General features: G+C 42.6%; 1 protein-coding gene across 1 annotated transcript in view; it reads left to right on the top strand.

Annotated features, from left to right (window-relative positions):
- Positions 1–21,148, top strand: part of LOC140201278 (neural-cadherin) — a 286,782-nt gene that overhangs the window by 152,964 nt on the left and 112,670 nt on the right. The window contains exons 3-4 of the mRNA XM_072265547.1: positions 4,591–4,816; positions 13,596–13,800. Coding sequence (XP_072121648.1) covers positions 4,591–4,816; positions 13,596–13,800 — 431 coding nt within the window. The remainder of the gene's footprint in view (positions 1–4,590; positions 4,817–13,595; positions 13,801–21,148) is intronic.

Below are 21,148 nucleotides of genomic sequence, written 5' to 3'. Positions count from 1 at the left end.
TCTACGCCTTGCATAGTGGAGAGCCAAATTCCAAATGTGCCAGTTTTCCAGGTGAAGCCAGAAAGTGGGAATGGCCCCGTCAAAAATCTCCATCAGAATCAGCTTTCCCCTCTAGGGCAGGAGGTACATGTTGACCCAGATCCTGACCTGACCCTACACCTGGTAGAACAGAAAGGCAATCAGCAGAAAGACCTGAAAAGGACCCAACCACTGAATGCTGTACAGACACAGAGGATGAGGAAATGGGGATGTGGTATATGTTACCCTATGCAAACTCCCCAAGAATTGATGAAGGGATTCCTGAATCTCCCAACCCTGACTCAGATGTAGCAGAGGGGTCTGGCAGTGGACAGGCAGACGCGATGCCAGTCAGTGAGGAGAAGCTGGGCTCCGATGTAGTTGGGGATGAAACTGAGCTCAGTCAGGTGCCAGGGGAACTTGACTTGCCGGGAGGTGCGAGTGAGAGACAGGAGGAGGCATCCCCAAGTAGACAGGAAAGGTCCCAAAGAGTGCCTGAGCCTGAAGAAAGTGAAGATGAGATAAGAGGTCCCAGAGAGTCAGGAAACGCCCAGTTGGCTGGCAAATTGGGTGGGGTTCCTGAAATCACAATATTCATTTGAATGCTGTGTTATTAATAGTGGTTTGATAGGTTTCAAAGTGATGAGAACATGACTATTTTTGGTGGGGGGAGAACGTAATGCCCTGGTTAAGATTTTGACTGCTAATGCTGTGGGCTATTTCATTTGGTAGCTTTCTGTAAAAGCAGTGTGTCCTGGTGGTAGAAATGTTTGGGTTTTTGGCTAAAGATAAGGGGCTATGATGTTCAGATTGGGAATATTGTGTCAGCCAATCAGGATGGTCCAATAGGGAGAAGGTTCTAGAGAAAGCTGGGCAGTATTTACACAGCATTCATTTAAATCTTGGTTGCGTTAATAGAAGCATCCCAACTTTTCCGTTTGGTTAGACCCAAAGCATATCAACCTTAGACGTATATTGTTTAAGAAAAGTGGCCTTCTCACCGCTGAGTCCAGTGGCTTTTAGCAGAGCTGGCTAACAAGCCATGTTTCCATACAAGCCTGGTGAGGGGGACTTCATGTACACAGTTTGATAATAAATGTACTTTGAAATGTGTTGTTTGCGTGAGAATGTGCCTGTGGCAGCCCGCAAGTGTCAACATGCTTCCAACACCAGCATTGCGTGAACACAGCTCACTAACCCTAATCTGTAGATCTTTGGACTGTAGGAGGAAACTGGAGCACCCAGAGGAAACCCACATGGTCATGGGGAGACCGTGCAAACTCCTTACAGACAGCAATGGAATTGAACCTCAGCCGCTGCCACTGTTAGAGCATTGCTCAAACTGCATGTTGTAAATAAAATGTAGAATAAAATTTAAATTTTTTAATAAAATAAAACATAATGTCACAATCTAATGTACGTTTAATATTCAAATGTTTCAATAAAGCTTCTCTTAATCTATGCAATATCACTTACTCCTGCAGGGACAATCTTGTTTGAAAAATGTTGATATTTCTGTAACTGCTGTTATTGATTGTGTTAATATTCCAAATATTCTGAGCCAAGGGCCAGACTCAGTGCCAGAGGCACAGCCTCTGTTGCTTCCCCCAGGTAGGTCCCCTGGTAAGTACTGAAAATGAAGTTGAGGCGGGCAGCCACAGAGGTGCTCTCCACTATCTGACAGTCACCCATTTATCTGATTTAGAATCTCAGTTTAGAATCCAATTTAGAATTTCATCCCAAGGACCAGACCTATCCATTTCCATAATTACCTTGAAACTAATGGCATTATGATCACTGGATGCAAAATGTTCCCGTACACAAACAACTGTCACCTGCCCTATCTCATTCCTTAATTGGAGATATTGTATCACACACTCTCTCATTGGGCTTCTACACACTGATTAAAGAAACTTTCCTGAACACATTTGAACTCCTTCCCATCCAACCCTTTTACAGAATGGAAGGCCCAGTCAATATGTGGAAAGTTAAAATCACCTACTACTGTCACAATCCCTTGTTGTGCTTGTTAAATGTCTGTGCTGTTTTCCAGTGGGAATTTAATCTGATCTAATCAATGTAGCATTCAACCAGAATGACTCAGTGACTGAAGAATGGCCTCACACACAACATTAAACGAACAATCTTGAAATGCTGTAGGAACTCAACAGGTCAGGCAGCATCTACGGAGAGGAATAGTCAATGTTTTGGGACTGAGACCCTTCATCAGGACCGGAAACAGCTTCTGTCCCCTTCCCTTCCAGTCCTGGTGAAGGGATTTAGCTTGAAACAGCTGTTTATTCATTTCCATAGATGCTGCCTGACCTGCTGAATTCCTCCAGTATTCTGTGTGTGTTGCTCTGGATTTCCAGCATTGGCAGAATCCCTTATGTTTATGCAGGGACCCATGGTTGATGTGGCTCTGTTAAATGTTGATGTGTATTTATTCTAGTCTGCCTCTCATTATTCCAGACTGTTTTATTTAAAAAATAAAGATAATCTTTAAGATTAAGATCCTTAATCTTCAGATTGCTGATTCCTTGTTTAAAGTCAAAAGGCACATAATAACTTCATCTTGCAGATATGTTATCAGAATAATTCAATAGTTAAGACCATAAAACATAGGAGCAGAATTGGGCCAATTGGCCCATCAAGTCTGCTGCACCATTCCAGCATGACTGATTTATTATCCCTCTCAACCTCATTCTCCTTCTCCCTGTAACCTTTAACACCCTGACTAATCAAGAAACTATCAACCTCTGCTATAAATATGCCCAATAAGTTAACCTCCATCATCCATGGCAATGGATTCCACAGATTCATCACCTTCTGGCTAAAGAAATTCCTCCTCATCTCTGTTCTAAATGGACATCCCTTTACTGTGCCCTCTGGTCCTTGGCACACTCACTTAAGGAAACATCTTCTCCACATTCACTCTTTCCAGAACTTTCAATATTTGAAAGGTTTCAATGAGATCCCACACCATTCTTCTAAACTCCAGTGAGTACTGGCCCCGAGCCCATGATCCTCATACGGTAACACTTTCATTCCCTGAATCTTTCTCGTGAACCTCCTCTGGACCCTCTTCAATGCCAGCACGTCTTTTCCTAGATAAGGGGCCCAAATAAGAAGGTCACGTTTGACAAATCTTATTGAATTTTTTGATGAGGTTACTAAGAAAGTTGACGAGGGTAAAGCGGTGGATGTTGTCTATATGGACCTCATGGGGCCTTTGACAAGGTTCCACACGGAAGGTTAGTTAGGAAGGTTCAATCGTTAGGCATTAATATGGAAGTAGTAAAATGGATTCAGCAGTAGCTGGATGGGAGACGCCAGAGAGTAGTGGTGGATAACTGTGTGTCAGGTTGGAGGACGGTGTGTAACAGTGTGCCTCAGGGATCTGTACTAGGTCCGGTGTTGTTTGTCATATATATTAATGATCTGGATGATGGGATGGTAAATTGGATTAGTAAGTATGCGGATGATACTAAGATAGGTGGAGTTGTGGATAACGAAGTAGTTTTTCAAAGCTTGCAGAGAGATTTAGGACAGTTAGAAGAGTGGGCTGAAAGATGGCAGATGGAGTTTAATGCTGAAAAATATGAGGTGCTACATTTTGGTAGGACTAATCAAAATAGGACATACATGGTAAATGGTAGGGCATTGAAGAATGCTGTAGAACAGAGGGATCTAGGAATAATGGTGCATAGTTCCCTGAAGGTGGAATCTCATGTAGATAGGGTGGTGAAGAAAGATTTTGGTATGCTGGCCTTTAGTAATCAGAGCATTGAGTATAGGAGTTGGGATGTAGTGTTGAAATTGTATAAGGCATTGGTATGGCCAAATTTGGAGTATTGTGTACAGTTCTGGTCACCGAATTATAGGAAAGATGTCAACAAAACTGAGAGAGTACAGAGAAGATTTACTAGAATGTTACCTGGGTTTCATCTCCTAAGTTACAGAGAAAGGTTGAACAAGTTGGGTCTTTATTCTTTGGAGCGTAGAAGGTTGAGGGGAGGACTTGATAAGAGGTATTTAAAATTATGAGGGAGATAGACAGAGTTGACGTGGATAGGCTTTTTCCATTGGGAGTGGGGGAGATACAAACAAGAGGACATGATTTGAGAGTTAAAGGACAAAAGTTTAGGGGTAACATGAGGGGGAACTTCTTTACTCAGAGAGTGGTAGCTGTGTGGAACGAGCTTCCAGCAGAAATGGTTGAGGCAGGTTCGATGTTGTTGTTTAAAGTTAAATTGGACAGATATATGGACAGGAAAGGAATGGAGGGTTATGGCTGAGTGCAGGTCGGTGGGACTAGGTGAGAGTAAAAGTTCAGCATGGACTAAAAGGGCTGAGATGGCCTGTTTCCGTGCTGTAATTGTTATATGGTTATATGGTTAAAACTGCTTACAACACTCCAAGTGTGGCCTGAGCGATTCTTTATAAAGCATCAGCATTACATCCTTGCTTTTATACTCTAGTCCTCTCGAAATGAACACTAACATTGCATTTGTTTTCCTAAGGTCTCAAATTGATGTTGCTTTCTCTTTACATTGTGACTAATACTTGCAGGTGGAGAGGAGAGATTCGAAGTCGATAGAAGTTCAGGCATCATCAAGACGACGGGCTTAACTCTGCTCAGGAACAACGAATATGTGTTGACCGTTTTGGCCGTCAATAAGGAAGGCAACAAGGGACCTCATGCATCTGTTTTCATCCTGGTTGGCTCCAGGCCTCCACAGTTTCTTAATGTATCCTACAATGTATTTGTTTCAGAAAATATCCCCGCCGGACAACCGTAAGTGGTAAAAATTAAGAGTAAATTGAAAGGGTCTGTACTGTACTGTAATGTACTATGTTTTATAGTATGTAATGATAATTATATAACCATATAACAAATACAGCACGGCAACAGGCCATCTCGGCCCTTCTAGTCCGTGCCGAACTCTTACTCTCACCTAGTCCCACCGACCTGCACTCAGCCCATAACCCTCCATTCCTTTCCTGTCCATATATCTATCCAATTTAACTTTAAACAACATCGAACCTGCCTCAACCACCTCTCAACCACAACTTAATTCACCATATACACTCAGTGGCCCCTTTATCAGGTCCACCTGTACACTGGTCATTAGGAAGCAACACAGTGCATAAAAGCATGCTAACACGATCAGATTAAACACCAGAATAGGGAAGAAATGTGATCTAAGTGACTTTGACCATGGAATGATTGGTGCCAGACAGGGTAGTCTGAGTATCTCAGAAACAGCTGATCTCCTGGGATTTTCACGTACAATAGTCTCTAGAGTTTACAGAGAATGGTGTGAAAAATCAAAAAAAAAAAAAAATCCAGTGAGCAGCAGTGGGCAAAAACATCTTGTTAATGAGAGAGCTCAGAGGAGTATAGCCAAACTGGTTCAAGCTGACAGGAAGGCAACAGTAACTCAAATAACCACACCTTACAATAATGATGTGCAGACGAACATCTCAGTACAGGAGATACATAATAAAATGGCCATGAGTGTACATTTACATGTATTAGAATTTTCTAACATTTACACTCTGAGAACTAAACTATGCAGGTGAGTTTTAAAAATAGCACATGCCCATCATTTAAGGAATACTCCTTAGAGATTAAAATCTAAATATCGGCTGTAATTCTTAATCAACTGAAAGCAAATAAAGAACAAGGTTTACATTGAAGTTCTATAACCGTAAATTTTCAGGGGTAAGCTAAGAAAATACAGATTGAACTTCAAAGAATACAGCACAGGAAAAGGCCCCTCAGCCCACAATGTTGTGCTGAACCAATTAAATTAGTCCAATCACAAACAAAAGAAAATCTGCAAACACTGGAAATCCAAGCAACACACAGAATTCTGGAGGAACTTCTTAGATTTTTTTTAGATTATGAGGACACGCAGTCCTCTTTTATTGTCATTTAGTAATGCATGCATTAAGAAATGATACAATATTCCTCCGGTGTTGTATCATAGAAACACAAGACAGACCAAGACTGAAAAACTGACAAAAACCATATAATTATTACATATAGTTACAACAGTGCAAGCAATACCATAACTTGATGAAGAACAGGCCATGGGCAGGCTAAAAAAAGTTCAAAGTCTCTCGAAAGTTCCACATCTCACGCAGACAGGAGAAGGAAGAAAACTCTCCCTGCCATGCCCGACCACAGTCCGACTCTGAGTTATCCGAAAACTCCGAGCCTCCGACCAGCCCTCTGACACCAAGCACCGAGCACCATCTCTGCCGAGCGCTTCGACTCCAGCCCCAGCCGCCAGCAGCAGGCAAAGCCGAGGATTTAGGCCTTCCCTCCGGAGATTCTCAATCACACAATAGCAGCGGCAGCGAAGCGGGCATTTCAGAAGTTTCTCCAGATGTTCCTCCATGCTTCTCACGGTTGTCTCCATCAAATCAGAATTGTGCACGGCTCCTATTTAACAAATACGATATCATTTCACCGGAGAGGCTACACGCGCTGCGTTGCGCCGCCATCTTCTCCTCCCGCAAGATTAGCACGCCAGGCAGCATCTATGGAAGAGAGTAAACAGTCAAAGTTTTGGGCCAAGACACTTCGTCAGGACCAGCCCAAAACGTCAACTGCTTTCTCTTTTCCATAGATGCTGCATGGCCTGCTGAGTTCCTCCAGCATTGTGTGTTTCAATTAAATAAGTGATTAAATGCCCAACCAACACCTTCTACCTACATAATGTCAATACCTTTTGAGTCCTGAAGGGTCACGGCCTTAAACAATGATTGTTTATTCCTCTCCATAGATGTTGCCTGACCTGCTGAGTTCCTCCAGCATTTTGTGTGTGTTGCTCTGGATTTCCAGCATCTGCAGAATCTCTTGTAATTATGATTTCCTACACATCTGTGTGTTTGTCTAAGAGCCCTACTCTACTGCCTCTACCACCATCCCTGCCAGCAAATGCCAGGCACCCACCTTGTTGACACCTCTCGGTGGGGTTAACAATGGATGTTGCATCCCAGCGGTCTAGATACACAAGCTAGGGCAGTACGACATGGGGAGCAAGATGTCGCCCATGTAGCAAACTCCCCCTCTCCACGCAGCTGATGAATCCAAACGAACCTCAGTGACCCATACAGTTTGGCATCAGCGGTGTCACAGGAGTTGTCAGTCAGTGTTGAGTTCAACACATGACTGCCTTAGGGAGTCCAGTTCTGGATTTTTCCTCAGGGTTTACTCCCAAAGCCTTCCCCACGAGTGGGTTTGAGATCAGAGTCTCAAACCATGGCTGATGAGCCCCATCTGCCCAGAGCAACTGCTTTTGCCCCTTCTCTTGTCAGTAGAAATGGTACCGCCGGGTTATCAGAGTCTATTTGAGACACACGCCACTGGGAGCATTTAATAGGTAATAGGAACTTAACTCCACTGCCACCCCCAGTTATGACAACCTTCAGGAACCAAGGCATGTAAAAAAAAATGTCCTGCATATCTTCTTTCAGCTTACTCCGTCACTTTAGGTCAGGCGTTCCCAACCTCGGGTCCAGGTACCCCACGAAAATGGTCAGGAGCCAAGGCATAAAAAAGGTTGGCTACCCTTGCTTTAAATGCAAGCCCTCTAGTATTAGATACTTCAACCCAGGGAAAAAGATATTGCCTATCTATCTAAACTTATCAAAAGTAGATCTCTCTTCAGCCTCCACTGCTCCAGAGAAAACAACCCAAGTTTGTCTAACCTCTCCTGACAACTCACACCCTCTAATCCATGTCTCGTAAACTTCTTCTACACCCTCTCCAAATCCTCAGTGAGGTGACCAGAACCGACTAACAGATATCAATAAGATTGAAGGAGAAGAGAGAAAATTTACAAGGATGCTGCTGGGACTTGAGGACCTGAGTTTTAAGGAAAGGTTGAATGCATTAGAATTTCATTTATTTAGGAATCGGCGTGGAGTAGGCCCTCTGGCCCTTTGAGCCATTCCAACCCACAACCTCCAACAAATCCGATTAACCCTAACCTAATCACAGGACAATTTACAATGTCCAGTTAACCTACCTGGTACATCGTGGGTCTGTGGGAGGAAACCAGAGGATGTGGGGGAAACGCATGAATTCCATGGGGGGGGGGGGACATGCAGAGACTCCTTACAGGACAGCTCTGGAATTGAACTCCAAACCCCAGGATTCACTGGCTTTACTCCCTGGACTGTAGGAGGCAGAGAGCAGATATGATAGAGGTATACAAAATTTTGAGGGGTATAGATGGGGTAAGTGCAAGTAGGTTCTTTCCACTGAGATTGGGTGAGACTAGAATAGAGGACGTGGGTTAAGGTGAAAGATGAAATTTTCACTGGGATCATGGGAGGGAACCTTTTCATTCGGGGTGTGAAACGAGCGGCCAATGCAAGTGGTGGATGTGGACTTGATTCCAACATTTAAGAGAAGTTTGGATGAGTTCTAAAAAAAATAAAATAAGGCAACATGTTTTCTGTAAAGGGAAATCATGCCTAACAAATCTGTTAGAGTTCTTTGAGGAAGTTGGTATATCTTTCCCCCAGGCTACTGTGGGAGGTGAGGGAGGAGATTGCTGAGCCTCTGGCAATGATCGTTGCATCATCAATGGGGACGGGAGAGGTTCCAGAGGATTGAAGGGTTGCAGATGTTGTTCCTTATTCAAAAAAGGGAGTATAGGTAGCCCAGAAAATTATAGACCAGTGAGTCTTACTTCAGTTGTTGGTGAGTTGATGGAAAATACCCTGAGAGGCAGGATTTATGAACATTTGGAGAGACATAATATGATTAGGAATAGTCTGCATGGCTTTGTTAAAGGCAGGTCAAAGTGCCTTACAAGCCTGATGGAATTTTTTGAGAATTGGACTAAATACATTGATGAAGGTAGAGCAGTAGACGTAGTGTATATGAACTTCAGCAAGGCATTTGATAGAGTACCCCATGCAAAGCTTATTGAGAAAGTAAGGAAGCATGGGATCCAAGGGGACATTGCTTTGTGGATCCAGAACTGGCTTACCAACAGAAGGCAAAGAGTGGTTGTAGACGGGTCATATTCTGCATGGAGGTTGGTGACCAGTAGTGTGCCTCAGGGATCAGTTCTGGGACCCTTACTCTTCGTGATTTTTATAAATGATCTGGATGAGGAAGTCCAGGGATGGTTTAGTAAATTTGCTGCTAACACAAAGATTGGGGTGTTGTGGATAGTGTGGAGGGCTGTCAGAGGTTACAACGGGACATTGATAGGATGCAAAACTGGGCTAAGAAGTGACAGATGGAGTTCAACCCAGATAAGTGTGAGATAGTTCATTCTGGTAGGTCAAATATGATGGCAGAGTATAGTATTAATGGTAAGACTCTTGGCAGTGTGGAGGATCAGAGGGATCTTGGGGTCCGAGTCCATGGGACCCTCAAAGCTGCTGTGCAGGTTGACTCTGTGGTTAAGAAAGCATCAATCGTGGGATTGAGTTTAGGAGCCGAGAGGTAATATTTCAGCTATACAGGACCCTGGTCAGACCCCACTTGGAGTACTGTTCTCGGTTCTGGTCGCCTCACTACAGGAAGGATGTGGAAACCATAGAAAGGGTGCAGAGGAGACTTACAAGGATGTTGCCTGGATTGGGCAGCATGCCTTATGAGAAAAGGTTGAGTGAACTCAGCCTTTTCTTTTTGGAGTGGCGGAGGATGGGAGGTGACCTGACAGAGGTGTATAAGATGATGAGAGGCATTGATCCTGTGGATAGTCAAAGGCTTTTTCCCAGGGCTGAAATAGCTAGCACGTGAGGGCACAGTTTTAAGGTGCTTGGAGGTAGGTACAGAGGAGATGTCAGGAGTAAGTTTTTTACGCAGAGTGGTGAGTGTGTGGAATAGGCTGCTGGCGATGGTGGTGGAGGCGGATACGATAGGGTCTTTTAAGAGACTCCTGGATAGGTACATGGAGCTTAGAAAAATAGAGGGCTAAGGGTAACCCTAGGTAACTTCTAAGCTAAGGACATGTTCAACCCAGCTTTGTGGGCTGAAGGGTCTGTATTGGGCTGTAGGTTTTCTATGTTTCTATGTTTCTAAGTAGCAAACAGGGTGGACAAAGAAGAGACAGTGGATGTCATTTACTTGTTTTCAGAAGGCATTTGATAAAGTGCCACACATGAGGCTGCTTAACAAGATAAAATCCTATGGCGTTACAGGAAAGATACTGGCATGGATAGTCGAATGGCTGGCAGGTGGGTACCGTGAGTGGGAATAAAAGGGACCTTTTCTGGTTGGCTGCCAGTGACTAGCGGTGCTCCTTAAGGGTCAGTATTGGGACTGCTGTTTTTCACGTTGTTTGGCAATGATTTAGATAATGGAATTGATGGCTTTGTGGCAAAGTTTGTGGATGACACGAAGATAAGTGGAGGGGTAGTTAATGCTGAGGAAGCAATGTGATTGCATCAGGACTTAGTTAAATTCGAAGAATGGGCAAAAGAGTGGCAGATGGAATACAGTGCTGGGAAATGTATGTTAATGCATTTTAGTAAAAGGAACAATAGTGCAGACTATTATCTAAATGGGAAGAAGGTTTAAACATCAGAGGTGCAGAGGGATTTAAGAGTCCTCGTGCAAGACTCCCAGAAGGTTAATTTACAGGTTGAGTCTGTGGTAAAGAAGGCAAATGCAATGTTGGCATTTATTTCAAAGGGAATAGAATATAAGACCATTAGACCATAAAATATAGGAGTGGAAGTAGGCCATTTAACCCATCGAGTCTGCTCCACCATTCAATCGTGGGCCGATCTAATTTTTCCAGTCATCCCCACTACCCTGCCTTCTCCCCATACCCTTTGATGCCCTGGATAATCAAGAACCTATCTATCTCTGCCTTAAGTACACCCAATGACTTGGCCTCCACAGCTGCTCGTGGCAACAAATTCCACAGATTTACCACCCTCTGACTAAAGTCATTTCTCTGCATCTCTGTTCTAAATGGACGTCCTTCAATCCTGAAGTCATACCCTCTTGTCCTAGACTCGCCTACCATAGGGAATAACTTTGCTATATCTAATCTGTTCAGGCCTTTTAACATTCAGAATGTTTCTATGAGATCCCCCCCTCATTCGCCTGAACTCCAAGGAATATAGCCCAAGAGCTGCCAGGCATTCCTCATACTGTAACCTTTTCATTACTGGAATCATTCTCGTGAATCTTCTCTGAACCCTCTCCAATGTCAGTATACCCTTTCTAAAATAAGGAGCCCAAAACTGCACACAATACTCCAAGTGTGGTCTCATGAGTGCCTTATAGAGCCTCAACATCACATCCCTGCTCTTATATTCTATACCTCCAGAAATGAATGCCAACATTGCATTCGCCTTCTGCACCACCGACTCAACCTGGAGGTTAACCTTTAGGGTATTCTGCACAAGGACTCCCAAGTCCCTTTGCATCTCTGCATTTTGAATTCTCTCCCCATCTAAATAATAGTCTGCCCGTTTATTTCTTCCACCAAAGTGCATGACCATACACTTTCCAACATTGTATTTCATTTGCCACTTCCTTGCCCATTCTCCCAAACTATCTAAGTCTCTCTGCAGGCTCTCTGCTTCCTCAACACTACCCACTCCTCCACCTATCTTTGTATCATCGGCAAATTTAGCCACAAATCCATTAATCCCATAGTCCAAATCATTGACATACATCGTAAGAAGCTGTGGTCCCAACACTGACCCATGTGGAACTCCAGTGCTAACCGGCAACCAGCCAGAATAGGATCCCTTTATTCCCACTCTCTGTTTTCTGCTGATCGGTCAATGCTCCACCGATGCTAGGAACTTCCCTGTAATTCCGTGGGCTCTTATCTTGCTAAGCAGCCTCATGTGCAGCACCTTATCAAAGGCCTTCTGAAAATCCAAGTACACCACGTCTACTGCATCTCTTTTGTCTACCCTGCTTGTAATTTCCTCAAAAAATTGCAGTAGGTTAGTCAGGCAGGATTTTCCTTCCAGGAAACCATGCTGGCTTTGGCCTATCTTGTCATGTGCCTTCAGGTTCTCTGTAATCTCATCCCTAACAATCGATTCCAACAACTTCCCAACCACCGATGTCAGGTTAGCAGGTCTATAGTTTCCTTTCTGCTGCCTCCCACCCTTCTTAAGTAGCGGAGTAACATTTGCAATTTTCCAGTCACATAAAAGTAATGAGATAATGCTGAGCCTTTATAACACACTAGTCAGGCCGCACTTGGAGTATTGTCAACAGTTTTGGGCCCCATATCCCAGAAAGGATTTGTTGTTATTGGAGAGAGTCCAGAGGAAGTTCACGAGGATGATGCCAGCAATGAAGGGGTTAATATATGAGGAGCATTTGGCAGCTTTGGGCCTGTACTCACTGGAATATAGAAGAATGCGGGGGGATCTCATTGAAACCTATTGAATGTTAAAAGGACTGGATAGGGTGGATGTTTCCTACAGTGAGGGGTGACCCTTTAGAACAGCGGTAAGGAGTATTTCTTTTAGCCAGACAGTAGTGAATCTGTGGAATGCTCTGCCACATACTGCACTGGAGGTCAATCCATGTGTATAGTTAAGGCGGAAGTTGATCGTTTCCTGATCTGTCGGGGCATCAAAGGATATGGCAAGCAGGTAAGTGTATGGAGTTGAGTGGGATCCGGGATCAACCATGATGGAATGGCGGAGCAGACTCAATGGGCTGAATGGTGTAATTCTGCTCCTATTGTAACCCTCAGGTTTGGCTGGCGGCGTTAGTTTAGGGAAGACAGTCACTGGCCCTGCCAAACGTGTGAAATCTGAGGTGCAAAATCTCCTGTTTGGGTGGATGCTGTGTGATGTGTTCCCTGTTACAAATCAGTACCACGAAATAACAAACAGTACACCATATGTAATTAAACGATTTAGCTTTATAATTCTTAATTTGACTAGAGGGTTAGTAAAGAATACAAAAGGAAAAGGGCCCATTTTAATGAAAGAGTCTAATGTGCACATTGGAGCTCATGGTTTCCCTTCCATTAATCCTCCATCGATTTCCCCTGGGCGTCGTCGACTCCTGATCCCATTCTAAGTCCACTTAGTCCTGCAGTCTATGACCTCTCCATTCTGACATCTTCATTCTCCGTCTTCTGCCGAACAAAAGACCACAAATACCTCATTCTCGGGCACACAAGAAAGGAAAAAGCACTCCTCTCATTGGACCACGCACATTCCAAAGCCCCCATTACCTCTAGTCATAACCCCAAAAGTGAAACCCTTCCCAGGGCATTACACTATGTTTTATGGTCTTATCGTACATGGATGTGAGCGGTATGGAGGGCTCAGGTCCCTGTGTAGGTCAATGGGAGTTGGCAGTTTAAACGGTTTGGTATGGACTAGATGGGCAGAAGGGCCTGTTTCTGTGCTGTAGTGTTCTATGTCTCAATGACTAAATGCAATACAGATATTAAGATAGATAGGAAAGCTGAATTTTAGAATTTGCAAGGTACTCATTGATTAGTGGACATTTTACATTTGTACTTCATGGTGAATAAGAAACTATGTTATCCACAAGTAGTATTACATTTCCATAAAAAAATTATTCTTTCTTTTGTTAGAATTATCGTCGTGGAAGCCACTTCATTCCAGAGAAAGCCTCTATCCTATTCTCTGCTGATCAGTCCCAACAATCTCTTCAGTATCAACGAGGAGAACGGGGAGTTGAGTCTGATACACAGCATTGACTATGAAAGTGAACCTCACCTCTACCATCTGCTGGTCCGGGTGCAGGAAGCTGAGACAGGTCTCACCAGTGTCACTGAGGTATGAGGATGTTCAACCAGTCTGCAAAAGACAACAAACTGAGCAAATACAGAAAGACAGAGTAAAATAAATAATAATAATAAATAAATAAGCAATAAGTATCGAGAACCTGAGTCCTTTAAAGTGAGTCTATAGGTTGTGGGAACAGTTCAGTGATGGGGCAAGTCAAGTTGAGTGAAGTTATCCCCTCTCGTTCAAGAGCCTGATGGTTGAGGGGTAATAACTGTTCCTGAACCTGGTGGTGTGAGTCCCAAAGCCCGTGTACCTTCTTCCTGATGGCAGCAGTGAGTAGAGAGCATGGTCTGGATGGTAGGAGTTCTTGATGATGGATGCTGGTTTCCCACGATAACGCTCTGTGTAAATGTAGGGGTGGGCTTTACCCATATCTTCTACTTTTTGTCGGATTTTCCATTCAAGGGCATCGGTGTTTCCATACCAGGCTGTGATGTAGCTAGTCAATACACTCTCCATCACACATCTGTAGAAGTTTGTCAAAGTTTTAGATGTCGTACTGAATCTGTGCAAACTTCTAAGGAAGTAATATAGAAACACCATACTTGGAGGGCTTGGATGAGGAAGTGGAAGGGTGGGCTAATAAGTTTGCAGATGACAGGAAAGCAGCATCCATCATCAGGAAGTTGGTGGAGCTGTGAATAGTGTAGAAGGCTACAGGATGTAGTGCTGGGCTGAGAATTGGCAGATGCATTTCAAACTAGAAGACGTGAAGTGATTCACTTTGGAAAGTTGAGTTGGAAGGCAGAATACAGAGTTAATGGCAGGACTCTTAGCAGTGTGGAGGAACAGAGGGATTGTGGGGTCCTATGTCCATAGATCCCTCAAAGATGCCACACAAGTTGAGAAGATGGTTAAGAAGGCATATGGTGTGTTAACCTTATCAAATATTGAAACTGATCAAATATTGAAAGGGCTAGATAGAGTGAATGTAGAGAGGATGTTTCCTATCGTGTGGGAGAGTCTAGGACCAGAGGGCACATCTTCAGAATAAAGGGACACCCAATTGGAACAGAGATGAAGGAGAATTCCTTTTAGCCAGAGGGTGGTGAATCTGTGGAATTTATTGCCACAGACAGTTGTGGAGGCCAAGTCATTGTGTATATTTAAAGTGAAAATTGATCGGGTCTTGATTAGTCAGGGGATCAAAGATTACAGGTAGAAGGCAGGAGAATGGGATTCAGAGGGATAATAAATCATCCATGATCAAATGGTAGAGCAGACTCGATGGGCTGAATGGCCTAATTCTGTTCCCATATTCTATGGTCATATCGTCTCATGGGTCAGGTGCAACATCACCTGACCCACACTTAGTTTCTGACTACTGCATTTCGTGCATCTCTCCGTTGTCAAGGGTCAAAGTTTGCATGTCCTGTAATTAACCAATGCATCCCTTTGAACTTTCTGATGAGAATGTTCTGCCTCAATATGGGAAGGGCTGTGGTGATGACCCACTCCCGACAGTACTGTTGTGGCGATGACCCACTCCCGATAGTACTGTTGTGGCAGCAAGAACAAATGAAGAGCAGATATTTTAAACCAATGATCCCAAAGCCTCAGTCAAGGACACCTTCAAAAGACAATGCCTCAAGAAGGCAGCATCCACCATTCAGGATGCGCATCACCCAGGACTTGCCCTCTCCTCATTGTTGCCATCAAAGAGGAGGCTCAGGAGTCTGAAGACACACACTCAAGGTTTTAGGAGCAGCATCTCCCCAGCATTGGATTTCTGAACGGCCCATGAATTTCTGAACACTACCTTGTTATTCCACTTTTGCATGAGTTAACACAGAGTTTCTGCAGATGCTGGAAATCCAGAGTAACACATACAAGATGCTGGAGGAATTCAGCAGGTCAGGCTTTCTGAGCCAAAACCTTTCATTGGACCCAGTATTGAACTGTACTGCTGGTACAAAACAAATTTCACAACATATTGTATTTCTGTGATGTTATTTTTTATTTTATTTTATTGAGATACAGCTGGAAGTAGGCCCTTCCAGACAATTAAACCACACCACCCATCAACCCCTGGTTTAACCCTCGCCTAATCACAGGACAATTCTACCGACCGGTATGTCTGAAATGGGGGAGGAAACCAGAGCTCCCAGAGGAAACCCACGCAGTGACGGGGAGAGACATACAACTCCTTACAGGCTGGTGTAATGTGAACAAAATCACTGGAGAGACACAGCTGACAGACATGAAATAGTCTTTTATTCAACAAAATGAGACACAGGCATCATATTGAGGCCCCTTCAGAGGAAGAGGCCTGCTCCACCCAACATTACATGTCATTGTATATGCTAAAGCTCAAAAGGAAATTCTATATTTGCAATGTATATACAATGATTCCTTTAAATTACATATAACTTTCACACCACCTTCTTCACACCCACACACCAGACAACCGAAGCCAATGTTAGTCCGCATTGTCTGGTTTTTCAGTTAACAGCTCTAGGAACCTATTGTCCAGAGCTGCATTTTAAATTTAATCTCTAGTCCATGATCAGGTCTGAAGTTAGTTGCTGAAGTTAATATTTTGCTATATAACCTAACTTCAGTATACTGGCAGCAGTGAGAAATGAACCCAGGTGGCTGTTAAAGCGTTTTGCTCACCACAATGCTACCATGCCAACCATGAAGTTTAAAACCTGATTCTGATTCTGAATAGTTCAGAGCAAATTCTAAAGCCTTTCTTTTGCTTTAACAGAAAGTGTGCAGAAATGCAGTATTCTGTCTTTCCATCTTACATGAGGAAGTCATATAAAGTGAGATTGTTTGAGATCAATAGTATGTTAGAAATCGACAGCCAAATTAAAGCCATTTTTGCAGAGGGTGATGCAGATTGGGTAAACAACAAAGGCACAGATTTTCTGACAAGACTTTCTTTGAGGAAACGCCCTGGAGCCGCCTTAAACCCACTCTCAAGCTGTTGCGCTCCTGATTAATAGACTTGCTCTCTTCCAATATGGGCACCATCTGTGAATCCACACATGAAAATGCCAGTAATCCTGTCGTGTAGTACTCCTGCTTGGACTAAATGCTGACACTTTCTGAGCTGATTTTAATGAAATTATTTGTCATATGGTCTGGGCAATTATTTTTCTTTTGCTTGATTGAATTTGGTTAAGGACTTTTTTTTAGTCAAGATTCAAGATGCTAGACAGTTTAATGCAATTCCTGTACACAAGTGTAAGGAAAATGAAATAATTGTTACTCCAGATCTGATACAGCACAAAAAAAATCCTACAAAAGTTAAAAAATATAATAATAATAATGATAATAATGACAAATTTCAGAAAATATTACATACATTCAAATGCATTCAGATTAACACTACCTAGGACAGAAGTGGGAAAAGGAATAAGAGACATTAAAAATCTACACAACAGTTAGATAAATCTTCTAAGAATAGACCTTCATCAACGAAAACAGGAATCTGCACTCCACGCAAGCGTGTGCATTTCTGATAAGAAGTAAATACACCACTGAACTTAAATGTGACTACAACTCAGGAAAATGAAGACATTATCACTATTGAAGAAAACATTAACCAATGGAAGAGCATGACCTCCATGGAAGACATCCCCATGGTCTGAGCAGACTAGATGTCGACAAGGAAGCGTCAAACGCCTGGCTCAGTGTTGGAGACCTCTTCCCAGAAGCACAAAGGTTCCTTGTAGCAATAACACAAAAAAAATCAAAAATGCATAATAGAAGTCCAACAAGTTCAAGAGATAAATATAGAAAATGCCAAGAGGAACCAAAAACAATCCAACACATTACAGGATCCTGTAGCAGTTTAACACACTCTTACACAGACACAATCAAGTGGCAAACGTCATTCACCAACATCTTGCTTTAAAATACAAACTCTTAAAAGAAATCATACCTTACTATAAATACAAGCCTGATCAAGCTTCAGAGTCAGAATATCGCAAATTATATTACGACCAATCTGTTATTACAGATAGGGCAATCCATAATAACTGTCTGGATATAATAATACAGGATAAACAAGCAAGAACAACTTATTTAATAGATAGAATCATTCCAAACACACATAACTTACAGAAATCAATAAGTGAAAAACACCAGAAATATGCTGAATTAAAAGAGGAAATTGAAAGACTATGGAACATGAACAGGGTATACATTGTCCCGATAATGATATCTATAACTGATGTCATCCCAAAGGCACTACACAATGGCATTAAACAATTAGGGGTATACAGCAATATTTATATAAATCTCCATAAAGCCACAATACTAAACACCACTAGAATAGTCTGTAAGTTTCTAGCAACTGAGAAATGAGTGTGGTTACCAACCTGAGCTGAGAAAAAATAATAATAAAACACGATAAATATAAATACATAAGAAAGATTCTATAAGTAGATTGATTGTATGTTTATAATGTATGGCTAGGTTGTACATAAGGTGACTGACAGGAAATAATAAAGTCGTGGGTGGAGGTGTTAGTCAGCCTTCCTGCTTAGGGAAAGTAACTGTGCGATATCTAAGTAAGTGAACAAGCATGAGAAAAAGAATTCTGGGCGTAATCACGTCCTATCTCAAAGTTCAAAGGAAATTTGTTATCAAAGTACAAATATGTCACCTTCTACTACGCTGTGATTCATTTCCTTGTAGGCATTCACGGTAATTACAGAGTGTAGCGTTGTGAGTTCAGGAGAAATACACTCAGTGGCCACTTCATCAGAGACATCTGTACCCCTGCTCATTGAAAGTTCAAAGTAAAGTTTACTATTAAAGTACATTTATGTTGCCATATACAACTCTGAGATTCATTTTCCTGTGGGCATACTCAGCAAATCTATGGAACAGTAACCGTAACAGAGTCAATGAAAAATAAAATATGGTGCAGAAGACAACTAACTGTGTAAATGCAAATATAAATAAATAGCAATAAATAATGAGGAATTGAGATAATGAGATAAAGAATTCTTAAAGTGAGATCATTGGTTGTAGGAACATGTCAATGCATGGGTAAGTGAGTGTAGTTATCCCCTTTTGTTCAAGAGCCTGATGATTAAGGGATAATAACTGTTCTTAAACCTGGTGGTGTAAGTCCTGAGGCACTTGTACCTTCTACCTGATGGCAGCCGCAAGAAAAGAGCATGGCCTTGGTGCCAGGTGATGAACTACTTGACCGACTTCACATGCGTGACCTCGTCAAAGGCCTTGCTAAAGTCCATGTAGACAATACGGACTGCCTCACTTTCTCAACTTTACTGGTAACTTTCTCGAAAATAAGGTCTCTATAAGACTGGTTATAAGGTCTGCCACACACAAAGCCATGTTGACTATCCTTAATCATAAAACCATAAGACATAGGAGCAGAATTAGGCCATCTGGCCCATCGAGCTTGCTCCACCATTCAATCATGGCTGATCCTTTGTTTTAATCTCCTCCTCAACCCCAGTTCCTGGCCTTCTCCCCGTAACCTTTGATGCCATGTCCAATCAAGAACCTATCAATCTCTGCCTTAAATACACCCAACAACCTGGCCTCCACAGCTGTATGTGGCAACAAATTCCACAAATTCACTACCCTTTGGCTAAAGAAGACCTCTTGAAATGAATGCTAACATGGCATTTGCCTTCCTCACCACTGACTCAACCTGCAAGTTAACCTTCAGAGTGTTCTGCACAAGGACTCCCAAGTCCCTCTGCATCTCAGATTCCTGGATTTTCTCCCCATTTAGAAAACAGTCCACACATTTAATTCTACTACCAAGGTGCATGACCATGCATTTTCCAACATTGTATTTCATTTGCTACTTTCTTGCCCATTCTCCTAATCTGTCTAAGTCCTTCTGCATCCTACCTGTTTCCTCAGCACTAGCTGTCCCTCCACCAATCTTCGTATCATCTGCAAACTTGGCAACAAAGTCATCTATTCCATCATCTAAATCATTTATATACAGCATAAAAAGAAGCGGTCCCAACACCACCCCTGCGGAACACCACTAGTCACTGGCAGCCAACTAGAAAAGGATCCTTTTATTCCCACTCACTGCCTCCTACCAATCATCCAATGCTCTAACCATGTTAGTAACTTTACTGTAATACCATGGGCTCTTAACTTGGTAAGAAGCCTCATGTGTGGCACTTTGTCAAAGGCCCTCCTGATTTCTTTCTTAAGTGTTCCCTTGCATTTTTTATATTCCACAAGCTCCTCATTTGTTCCTACCTGCCAACACCTGCCATGCTCCTCCTTTTTTTACTTAACCAGGACCTCAATATCTCTCGAAAACCAATGTCCCCTTCTCTTGTTATCCCTACCTTTTATTGTGGCAGGCACATACAAGCTTTGTACTCTCAACATTTCACTTTTGTTGGCCTCCTACTTACCAAGTACACCTTTACCAGAAAACATCCTGTCCCAATCTAAACTTTCCAGATCTTTCCGATACCATCAATATTGACCTTTCTCCAGTTTAGAATCTCTACCCGAGGACCAGACCTATCTTTTTCCATAATTACTTTGAAACTACTGGCATTGTGATCACTAGATGCAAAGTGTTCCCCTACACAAAATTCTGTCATGTGCCCTGTCACATTACCTGATAGCAGATCAGGTATCACACACTCTGTCATTGGGACTTCTAGGTACTGATGAAGGAAAGTTTCCTGAACACATTTGAAAAACATTTTTCCATGCCAGCTCTTTTACAGTATAGGAGTCCCAGTCAATATGTAGAAAGTTAAAATCACCTGCTAGCACAGCTTTATGTTTCTTGCAACAGTCTGTGATCTCTTTGCAAACTTGTTCCTCTAAGTCCAATGGACTGTTGTGTACTCTGTAATGCAATCCCAATAATATGGGATCCTGTAATGTAGGAATGTCATGTAATCCCAGTAATAAAGGTATCCCAATACCTTTCATATTAGAACATAGAAATCTACAGTACATTACAGGCCCTTCGACCCACAATGTTGTGCTGACCATATAACCTACTCTAGAGACTGCCTAGAATTTCTCTTGTACATAGCCCTCTATTTTCTAAACTCCATGTACCTTTCTAAGAAGCTGTTAAAAGACCATATTGTATCCACTTCCACTGCCGCTGCCGGCAGTACATTCCATGCATCCACCACTGTGTGAAAAATTTACCCCTGACATCCCCTCAGTACCTATTTCCAAGCGCCTTAAAACTATGCCCTCTCGTATTAGCCATTCCAGCCCTGGGAAAAAGCCTCTGGCTATCCACATGATCAATGCCCCTCATCATCTTACACACCTCTCATCATCTTATATGTATTCCTCTGTTCTACCCATAAAGCCTCATTAGAAGAGTTCTCCAGACTGTCAT

Source organism: Mobula birostris, chromosome 1 (assembly GCF_030028105.1).
Source record: "Mobula birostris isolate sMobBir1 chromosome 1, sMobBir1.hap1, whole genome shotgun sequence".
NCBI lineage: Eukaryota > Metazoa > Chordata > Chondrichthyes > Myliobatiformes > Myliobatidae > Mobula > Mobula birostris.
The sequence above is the reverse complement of the archived record's forward strand: the minus strand, read 5'-3'. Positions and strand labels throughout refer to the sequence as shown.